This window comes from Triticum urartu, chromosome 1, assembly GCF_003073215.2.
Source record: "Triticum urartu cultivar G1812 chromosome 1, Tu2.1, whole genome shotgun sequence".
Classification (NCBI taxonomy): domain Eukaryota; kingdom Viridiplantae; phylum Streptophyta; class Magnoliopsida; order Poales; family Poaceae; genus Triticum; species Triticum urartu.
In genome coordinates, this window is record NC_053022.1 from 482,613,006 (window position 1) to 482,624,329 (window position 11,324).

At 51.4% G+C, this 11,324-nt stretch overlaps 1 protein-coding gene across 1 annotated transcript; it reads right to left on the reverse strand.

Annotated features, from left to right (window-relative positions):
• Positions 1 to 2,243: 2,243 nt before the first annotated feature.
• LOC125535940 (probable serine/threonine-protein kinase PBL23) lies at positions 2,244 to 4,782 on the reverse strand. The gene is made up of 5 exons (XM_048699023.1): positions 4,052 to 4,782; positions 3,786 to 3,949; positions 3,498 to 3,687; positions 3,009 to 3,403; positions 2,244 to 2,909 (listed from the first exon to the last, which is right to left on the reverse strand). The coding sequence occupies exons 1-5, from the start codon at positions 4,242 to 4,244 to the stop codon at positions 2,541 to 2,543; spliced, it is 1,311 nt and encodes a 436-aa protein (XP_048554980.1). The 5' UTR covers positions 4,245 to 4,782; the 3' UTR covers positions 2,244 to 2,540.
• Between the last annotated feature and the right edge of the window lie 6,542 nt (positions 4,783 to 11,324).

An 11,324-nucleotide genomic window follows, 5' to 3' on the forward strand; every position in this document is an offset into this window, starting at 1 on the left:
CATGCAATATGAAAGAAACCCCATCTTGTTATCCTCGATGGCAACGATGCAATACGTGCCTTGCTGCCCCTTCTGTCACTGGGAAAGGACACCGCAAGATCGAACCCAAAGCTAAGCACTTCTCCCATGACAAGAACTACCAATCTAGTTGGCCAAACCAAACGGATAATTCGAAGAGACTTGCAAAGATAATCAATCATACATAAAAGAATTCAGAGAAGATTCAAATATTATTCATAGATAGACTTGATCATAAACCCACAATTCATCGGTCTCAACAAACACACCGCAAAAAGAAGATTACATCGAATAGATCTCCACAAGAGAGGGGGAGAACTTTGTATTGATATCCAAAAAGAGAGAAGAAGCCATCTAGCTACTAACTATGGACCCGAAGGTCTGAAGTAAACTACTCACACTTCATCGGAGAGGCTATGATGATGTAGAAGCCCTCCGTGATGACGGCCCTCTTCCGGCGGAGCTCCGGAATAGGCCCCAAGATGGGATCTCATGGATACAGAAAGTTGCGGCGGTGTAATTAGGTTTTTGGCTCCTGTTCTGATCGTTTGGGGGTACGTATGTATATATAGGAGGAAGGAGTACGTCTGAGGAGCACCGAGGGGCCCACGAGGCAGGGGGCACCCCCACCCTCGTGACCTCCTCTTTGACTCCTTGGAGTAGGGTCCAAGTCTTCAGGATCACGTTCGGTGAGAAAATCACGGTCCCGAAGATTTTATTCCGTTTGGACTCCATTTGATATTCCGTTTCTTCGAAACACTGAAATAGGCAAAAAAACAGCAATTCTGGGCTGGGCCTCCGGTTAATAGGTTAGTACCAAAAATAATATAAAAGTGGAAAATAAAGCCCAATATAGTCCAAAAAAGTAGATAATATAGCATGGAGCAATCAAAAATTATAGATACGTTGGAGACGTATCAGGGATGCTGACTTAATTCAATCCATTTTTTGGGATATTGATGCAAGAAAAATCCTAGCAATTCCGTTGAGTCAGAATGGAATGGGTGATTTTGTGGCATGGCAATTCAGTAAGAATGGTTTATTTTCAGTTCGTTCTGCTTACCACATGGAGTGGGAATCTACTTTTGGTGTCTCGCAAAGATCTGATGAAACGGGATCTTCAGGTTTGAACACGATTTGGAGAGATCTTTAGAAGTGCGCTGTTCCAGCAAAAGTGGAATTTTTACTTGGAAATATTTGCATGGGATTCTTCCCTGTTATGATGTTCTGGTTAACCGCCACATAATGAATAACAGTACGTGTCCTGTCTGTAAGAGATATTGTGAAGACATAAAACATGTTATTTTTCAGTGTGAGGAAGCAAAAGGTATTTGGCAGAAAATTGGCCTGATAGAGGTGGTTACTGAAGCATGTCAGATAGATCGGCCAGGTAGTGCAGTGCTTGATTATCTGATGGCTGAAAAGTTCAGGGTCCCAGTTGATGCATCAGTAAAGTTTTTGAGAGAAACAATCATAACGGCCGCTTGGTATATTTGGTGGAGACGGAGACAGACAGTCCATGCAGAAACTGTGCAATCTTTATCACAAGCGGCGATGTCAATTCAAGTCTTGGTATCTAGTTTCTCGAAAGCACAAGGGAAAGAGATTCAACCAAGATCAAGTACTTGGTATCGGGCGTCTGAGGGCTTTGTCTCTGTAAATGTTGATGCGAAGTACGATACTAATATGAGGTCAGGAGCTACAGATGTGGTAATCAGAGATGATAAAGGAAGTTTTGTAGGCGCGGGATCCAAGCTCATTCCTTTTGCGCTAGACGCGGCAACAACTGAAGCTCAAGCAGTTCTAGATGGTATTCATCTTGTAAATCAAACAGGCTGTCAGAAATTAGTTATTCAGTCTGATTGTGCAGGAGTTATTGATACTCTTCTGGAAGGCGGTTTCTCTGCGACAGTTGCTGCTCCAATATTCAAAGACATTCGTATTCAGGTGAGCTCTTTTGACAGAATCTTATTTATGCACTGTTCAAGGAAAGCAAATCGGGTAGCGCATACACTTGCACATGAATGTAGGCTAGATAGTTGTGTGTGGGCTGATGATCCACCTAGTTTTATTTTGCCGCTGTTGATTGACGATGTAAGCGTGATTTAATTTTAATAAAATTAGCCATGATGGCATTCCTAAAAAAAAAGAGGCATCTGTGTATGTCCATTACCGTCATGTCCGACTAGGATTTCTGACAAAAAAAATCAGGAATGATTATGTACTGAACTAACGAAGTCTGTCTTTTCATGCTTTACGAATCAAATTAGCAGCTCTGCTGTAATTAAAAATATATATTTAACATGTCTACTCCTGACTGCTGAACCCCCGCCGTTCAAGTTCCATCGTCACGGTCATTTCCTGAACCACCCCCCCAAAATCAATTCATGTGTAGCACTACTTACACATCAGACACATCAAACAAACCACATGGTCTACATCACATGGTTCTTTGACATTAAAATTCTGAAGCATATTATTACCATTTCCCCAAAACCGATCCCGGACCAATTAATTTATCCTTAACTTTGCTCTTCTTCTTCCTCCTCTTCTTCCTCCTCGCCGCCGTCGTCATCCGAAGAGGACGACGAGCTTCCAGAGCGACGCGATTCGTCGTCCTTTTTGGGTGCCGGCTCGGGGACTGGCTCGGGGGCGGGGGCGGGGGCGGGGGCTGGCTCTGGCTCTGGGGCTGGCGGATCCGGCGGCAGCATCATGAGGAAGCCTAGCGTCATGACGACGTCGCCCATCATTGGCCGCACGCAGTCCTCTTCTTGCAAGCACATGGAAGCCATGGCCACCACTTGGTTCAACGCTTTGGCCGGGTACTCCCTCTTGATAAGCGGGTCCACCAGCTCATGATATTTCTTCTGGTCTTTGAACTTCGGTTGTGCCTGCAACGACCGCACCGCGGATCGCACAACCTTAATTAGCAAAAAATTGTCGACGCCGATCGATGGCCGTGGTGATGGACGCGGTGGTGAATTACGTACCCAGGTGACGACGTTCTGCTCCTCGACGGGCTTGCTGGTGTCGACGGTCCGCCTGCCGGAGATGAGCTGCAGCAGCACCACCCCGAAGCTGTACACGTCGGACTTCATGCTGACCTGGCCGCCGCGGTCGTACTCCGGCGCGAGGCACCCGAAGGCACCCATCATCGGCGACGCCATCGGCATGTTGCCACCGCCGGACTGGCCGAGCTGCTGGAGGCCGAAGTCGGAGAGCTTGGGCGTGAAGCTGGAGTCGAGCAGGACTTGGGAGGCCTTGAAGTCGCCATACACCACCGGCGGGTCCGCTTTCTCGTGCAGGTACTCGAGCCCCTGAGCGGCGCCGTTGGCCACCTTCATCCTTGTCATCCAGTCCATAGGCTTCTTCTCCGGCGGCAAGTCTGTCGGATTGGTGGGAAAATTTGGTCAGCAATTTAACCGATTGAGTTGACGGTTCACCGGCCGGACAATTTATCACGAGCGGGCGTAGAGTACCGTAGAGGTGGTCTTCCAAGGTGCCGCCGTCCATGTGCTCGTAGACGAGGAGCCGCTGGTCGCCGTCGGCGCAGTAGCCGATGATGTCGATGAGGTTCTCGTGGTGAAGCTTGCTGAGCTTGGAGACCTCGGTCAGGAACTCGATGTTGCCTTGGAAGCCATGCTTGTCCATCTGCTTGATGGCCACGGCCTGATCCACCCCCATCCAACGCACAAGCGAATCAGTATGCAAGCACATATCTATGGCGATCATATCATATGGTTCTTGTTTAGGGCAAGCATGCCTACCTGCCCTTCCTTCTCTAGCTGGCCCTTGTACACCCTGAAGAAGCCTCCTTCTCCGACGAGGTTGTACGGCGTGAAGTGATCGGTGGCCGCCGCGAGCTCCCGGAACGCGAACGCCTTCACCTCGATGGCCTGCCGCAGCGCGTCCTCCGGGTTGGCGTCGCTCTCTGCATGCATTAATCGATTTCGTTAAGCACTGAATCTGCAGGAGCGATGTCGCGAGGAAATCTAAACAAAAGCAGAGGAGGCCAGGTCTGAGTCTGACGCACCGCCGGGCGGCTTGGTCGGCGTCACGCTCGCCGGAGCTGCCACGGAGACGGGCGCGGCAGCAGCCGGGCCGTGGTAGGACGCGGGCGCGTGCACGGCGGGAGGCGGCGTCATGGGCCCCGCCCCCGCCTGCTCGCCGCCCCCTCCCTCGGCGTTGCCATCCTTCTTCTTCCCGAAACACGGCAAGCAGCTCATCTTGCCGATCCGTCCACGCCGTGCTGCGACCTCGCGGGGGACAAGAACGCCAAGGTACACGCAGGGTCGACGACCGAGGAGCCGCCGCCGCCGTCACTGCGTGCCGGCGATCATCGAGCGTCGACTCAGCACCGCCGCGGCGCCTCGACCTCATGGAACGCCATCAGTTCCGCCGCGCCGCACCGTATGTATGTGCGATACACGTACGTACGCGCGCGCGCGCAGGCAGCAGGGCACCCACCGGAGGACGGCCGGCTCGCACGTGTCCCTCGATCCGTCAGATCGACGAGACGGGCTGGTGGTGGAGGAGGACGCGGGATCGCCTGGGAGAATGAACAGATCGGAGAAGGGTGTGCGGGGGATCGACCGAGATCGATGGAGAGGATGTGGGTAGTGGTGGTGGGGCGATACGGCAGTCGGGGGAGGAGGAAGGCCCTGGAGATCGAGGGATCCAAAGCCTTCCCACAGAGGAGAGATGGAGGAAGGAGAGGGTAGGAGAGGGAGATGGGGAGGCTAAGTTTGGCGCGCGGGAAAGGAGGGAGGCGGGGTTGGACGTGCGGAGCACCACGCACTTTTTAAGCCGCGAGGGAGGCGTCGTGGAGGGGGCGTCTCGGCCATTCTTGCTGGTGCTGTCCACCACCACCACCATGATCGTCACCTGCATGTTTGTGTCTCCGCCGGATGCGAACCGATTCGTCGTGTGCTGGCTGTGAGTTAATTTCGTGTAGTCCACGACGAACTAGCTGGAGTAGTGCCTTTGGAGTTCAGGGAATGGTACTTGGGCATGCACAAAAGGTAGTGCTGCCGAAGTTGCCACGACACGAGTAATGCTAGATCTACGTAGAGCGAATTACGTAACTAGCAACATAGATAACCAGGATTATTAGGAAGTTTACGAAAGAAGTTTTACTTTACGTGGATGTAGCGTTATCGTCACCAATCTTTCTCTAATAATAAAGCACAGATTGACTTTGTCACCGTCACAATATGCTTTTTTTATAAATTTATGCTTTTAGTTTAAATTTAAAATATATACGTGAGGTGGTACTAAAGCGGATCGATTTCGCTACAGCCATGGAGAACGAAGAAACAGGGCAGCGACCCCATCCGGTCAAAATGTTGGTTTGGTCCGTCCGGCACCCCTATGGACCGAGCTGGGCCTGGTCCTACTTTTTTTGGAAAACAAAAAGAAGGTGCAATATGGATATTCGAACTCACGACCAGCCCTTCTGTCTTAAGTACTACGGCCAAATAAGCTAGATCTATTGATTGTCCAAATTAGAACATTGACTTATATACTAATAGTCTCATTTCGCTTCCTTCCACTAAATCCTCCTAATTTATATACGTCTTCCAGGTTCCTGGGTCTCAAGGAGGTGTCTGAGGAATCAAGAGGATTTCAAACGATCTAGAGAGATACAACCAGGGAAAATGATTGTGTGGAAGAAGAGAGACCGACAAAAGGGGTAATTGACGAGGGAGAAGGAAGGCTGCGTGATTAGAGGAATCACGTGTGCTAATTAACAAGGGAAAAGAAAGGAAGGGCTAAGGGAGGAATCACGCATGCCAATTAACGAGGGAAAAAGGATGCATGCCTATGTGTCTAAGACAAGACCTAATTGCGAGTCGCCTAGGTATTTCAATAAGCCATTGCCGCTACCCAGGGAACTCCAACGAACGAAGTCCTCCTCCCCGATCGACGCAGTCCGTCACGTGCTGGCTACATGGATCCCGCATGTCTGGCTCGCTTGCGTGTGGTGCCAATACAGTAGCTAGATAGAATATGATCCGTATTTTAAAGTTCTTGCAAATTGAACTGGCTATTTATTATTTCTTCTATACAATTGCAGAGGAGAGATATTGATATTTTTTTAGAAAAAGGAGAGCATGAATTCAACGGCTGTGCTTCATCTATTATGTGATACGCCGTCGTACAACACGAGTACTTTTTTCAAAACGGTGGCAAAAGATTTACCTCATCGATTAATTACAACATGAGTACTATATTCTATGTGATCGGATTATGAATAACTTTGAAGTAGCATGCTCTGTTGTAACTCTCAACATGGACTTTTGCCATTGTACTTTTGTGTTGTTAGTTTGATCCAACCGGAATTCATAGTGTTCGAGAATGATGTCCATTTTGTTCAAGTGCAATGTGCTAGCAGTGTCACTGTTATGAGTTTTATGTGACTTGTGAATATCCGTGGCCACTTCTTTCAATGTTCTTTAGTTCTTTAATGGTTTTGTTTTGGAAGTATGGGATTTAGGACAACTTATTTCAGGCGCACTAAACCGTTGTTTGGACATCATTCATGGCCCTTGATACTTTTGATTGCTTATAATACTCTTTGGCTTCTTGTGAAATTGTTTGAATGATAAATTATTTTTCAGGTTAATCAGCTTATATTTATTTATTTTCTTTCGTTGTAACGCACGGATATGTTCGCTTTAAAAAATATATAAACGGAGCTGAATTTCTCCATTTTTTTTCATCTGTCATGGTATTTACCCGACACAAATGAATTGATGTCCCGTGAAGTGAGAGAGGGGCTAAAATACATTATTTAACCCAACCGTTTTAGCTAGATTTTTTCACGACTCTGTGCAAAATCCGGAAAAAAAATTGCTGCTCAATGCGAATTTTGATTTTTTTTTCATGGCGTAGTGCAAATCCCAAAGAGTACTCCAACTTTCCAAAATAATAACTTCTATGGAAGATTCGAAAATTAGTCCTTTAATATCAGAACAGTCATACAAAGTTCATATAGAAGTATCGTATGTGTAGCATGGTTTTTTATGTATGACTTATATTCATTTCTGCTAGCTTTTGGCATGCGCCTCCCTGCAGCCACCAGATGACACTGTTTAGTTATTATTGTGTTGTGCTTATGGATGTTTCTGTGGACACGTCAATTATCTCTCCCGTTGCAACGCACGAACATTTGTGTTAGTAATGCTAAACATACAAAGAGTTACACGCAATTACACGCTGACAAAGAGTTACACGCAATCTCCAATCAAAACCCACCTCTTTGTAAAACCAGTGTAAACCTGTGTATGTGTAGCATTACTCTTATCAAGCATGGCATAGTCTTGAATCTGCGCCGTCTTGAATCTGCGGCCATTTTTACTTTGGAGATGGTGTAGTTCTTGCTTGCAAAAAAAAAGGAACGACTTAATCATCGAAAGTGTGTTGGGAGCATGGAAAATGCGAACACGTGGCAATAGTGTTGGTTGAGGATGACAAATTTAATTTACAAGCATGGCAGCTCCGTCTCAATTCAATTTTTTCACAATATTTAATGTGTTTGTGAATATTGCGACAATATAATTTGCCGTATGTCAGCACAAAACTTATCGAAAAATATATCTTAAAACAGACTTTTGCTTCGCTTTATATATAGAACTCATGTGACTACACAGCAACGATATAAAGAGGTAGCAACGATATATAGAGAAGACGGAGTACAAATATAAAGCAACAACAACGATCAAAATACACAGCCAAACGATACAAGATGAAGAGGTAGCCCTCGTACGAAGCAGATTCCGGTGTAACCGAAACATGTAGAACTCATGTGACTACGCTACTGAAAGAGAACATAGAGAAGACGGAGTACAACGCCACGCTACACCCTAGAACACCTAAACTCCACGACAACGCCCCAAGGAGGGAAGAGGGCGCGAAATATCGCCGCTGCCGAGTCCGAAGCGGAGAAGGGTTTTCACTCGAAACCCTGATACAGAGAAGACCTGCAACGACGTCTTCAAGAAGAGGGCAGCGCCCGTGAGCGGCGCCAAGGCGCGAAGCTTTCGCTCGGCAGCTACCGCGTGCCACCATGAGTTCTCGGGGCAACCCCGACGAGCTTAGACTCCCAGATCCGGATCTGGGTGCTGCCAGTGCCACTCACAGAGGACGAGCATGAGCCACCTGACGTTGTCGGCTCGCTGCCCGTGCGACCAAGAGGGAAAGCCGCCAGCGCCACCATAGAACCAACCGAAGAGCCAACCGTGCGATGCACCACCCGAGGTCGCCGCCCCAGCATCCAAAGGTATGAAACACCACCAATCGTCCACTTCTCGGCACACCCTCCATGGTAGAAGGAGCGGATGCTTCTCCATCACTCCTAGCCCGGCATCAGCCATTGACTCTGGGTGAGCGCCTCCGTCGTAGGAAGCGTCGACACCTGTGTCACAAGCCAGTCCCAGTGAACCGGGAGGGACACGAACTGGTGGCTGCCGACGGTCATTGATAACCCACAAGTATAGGGGATCACAACTGTCGTTGTACAAAAGTAGGGGCCCTCCTTTTGCATCCCTTTACTTGTGCACAGGCAGTCAGAGCCACGCCCATGGCCACACTAAGCAGGGCAGAGGAGGGAAGCCGGAGCACAAGACGACCAAAGCAACGCCAAGACCATAGGCGCAAACAGAGCAAGAGGGCGAGGTGGACTACCCCAGGCAAGACCCTTGCCGGGGTGGCTTCCGCAGCCTCGGCAAGAACCTTGCCGGGGCAACTTGCCTGATGCCAGCAGAACGCGCCACCCTTGAGCCCAAGGGGTTCCAACACCATCAGTCACGTCGAAACCAAGGCTCGGGAGGCACCTCCGTGGTGGCATGCAGATCTTTGTAGAGATCATAAATACACAAGATCAGATGAGAACCAGAAGACGATGATCCTTGGTGAGATCCTTCCCAAGGAGATCCACGAGACCCCCGGCAGTTCCTTGCCGGGGACGACCGCGGTGCCGCAGCGAGACCCTTGCCGGTCCCTCGGCAAGACCCTTGCCGAGAACGCCCGCGGGGCCGCAGCCAGGCCCGCGTCTGCCAAGACTCCACCGCCGCTCCCATACAGCTGCCAGCTCGACCAGCTGGGCAAGCATCTGCATGGCAGCGCGCGGCCTCTACACCAACTCAGCAAGCACATGCGTGGTAGCATGTAGATCTTCGTGAAGGCTCCACGACCGCGCCAGCCCAGCAACCAGCCAACGTGGCGCTACAACGCCTCGTCAGCCTGGAGGCGCGTCGGAGCCAGGCGAGGCGACGACAGCTGGGACGAGCTTCTTTGCCATCCCCAATAAAGCAAGAGGGGCACGCCGGCAGCGCATTAAATGCATTTGTCCGACGATGCCAGGGGATAGACTCAGCCCCTGTACACCTTTCCACCCCCTGTGTGCCACTGTGGCGACCCCTTTTTGTCTATAAAAGGAGGCCCGAGGCATATTGGAGGGGGATTCAGATCTTTTGGACTAGAGAGCCACCGCAGCTAGTTCAAGAACACAAGAACACCTAAATATACATCAAAGCAGAACTAGGGTTTTACGCGTCTCCGCGGCCCGAACCTGGGTAAACGATTTGTGTGCTGACTGCTAGACCCGCTCTTTGCACAACCCCGCACCCGCCAACCGTAGAAGGGATCCCAGTGACCCCATAGGTGTCGTTTCCTACTAACATCTCTGGCGCGCCAGGTAGGGGGTGCGCAGTTGTGAGAAACCGGTCTAGCAGTTAGTTTAGCAGTTCTTCATCGCCATGGCTCCCAAGAAGAATGCGATCACAGCGATCGGTTCGTCGGGGGCCGAATGGCCCGTAGCAGTACGGGCGAGTGGTGGGGTGGTCGCGGACGGAAGCCGAGGCGCGGCTCGCGAACACCTGCATCGCTTGGGCAGCCAAAGCCTGGCGAGCAGCGTCGTTCGTGCGCGAGACGACGGGCCACACGCCACCAAATCCAAAGACGGAGCCAGGCCCGCCGCAGGCGGCGCGGGGCCCTCCAGGGGCGGCGTCGTGCCACCCACGGGTGGCGCGGCGACTTCCGAGGCGCCTGCGCCGGCGCCCCCGATGCGCTCTTCCCTGGTTGTGCGCGACGAGCAGCGTCACCACGCTGGTGACCCTGGGCACCATCGTGGGAAGAGTCTCGTGCATCATTCGTGGGACGTAGAAGGCCAGAACGCGCGCCGAGGTGCTGGCGAAAATGGCGTGCAGCCGCCAGGCCATGATAGAGCTCCTTCTAACGTGGTTAGAAGTCGAAGCGCATCACGGTCCATGCAGCTTTCGCCACCACCACACCAGCAGAAGCCTTGGCACGCGCGCAGTTGCTCCTCGACTTTCCTCCTGCTGCGGAAAAACTCGATGAGTGGAGAGCCACCATCCGAAGCCTCGTCGGCGTTGCCAACAAAGATGAGCCATGACCGGCAGGGCCCACTGGCCGGCGCTCCGTCGAGCCGCCGCATGCCAATGGTGAAAGGATCGGGGGCGCTGCGGCCACGGTGCACTCTCTTCCTCCACGCCAGCCACCGCGGGTGTCGATCCATCGTGACGATGCTTGTGATAACATTTCCATAGTGTCGTCCGACCCACAGACCCACCGCGATCAGCACCAAGTTCTTCGAGAGCGAGCCCGCGAAGACGCTCGAACCACCATCGAGCACCGGCACGATGCACGCCACCAGTCAGATAGGCAGGCGGGGCCCCACTATGGACCACCCAGTACCGGGGGGCTCTGGCGACCTACCCTACGAGGTGGGTTGCCCGGCCTTTACCCGCGAGCTGCGACAGTTCTAGTGGCCCTCCCACCGCACGTTCAAGCCAGACGTTGGCGAGAAGTACAACGGCAAGACCCACCCGTCAGAGTTCCTCAGCATCTACACCATCGCGATGCAAGCTGCTGGAGCCCGCGACGACAAGGTGCTTGCCAATTACTTCCCGCTGGCACTCAAACCCAATGTCATGTCATGGATGATGCACTTGCTGGCCGATTCCATTTCTTCTTGGTCGGACTTGTGTCATGAGTTCGTTGGCGCCTTTACCCGAGGCCACCAAGCTCATGGCCAGGCGAGCGATTTGCATATCATCCCCTAGAAGGAAGGTGAAACCTTGCGCAAGTACATACAGAGGTTCAGCCGGGTGCAATACACCATCCCAGATGTTCATCCCGTCGTCGTGATTAGCGCATTCCATCAGAATGTGCGCAACCGCAAGATGCGTGAAGAGCTGGCGATGAACAAGGTCAGAGATGTGGCCGAACTTTAAGTTCTAGCCGATAGGTGCGCTCGGGCTGAAGAGGGGAGGAAGTACCCCAGC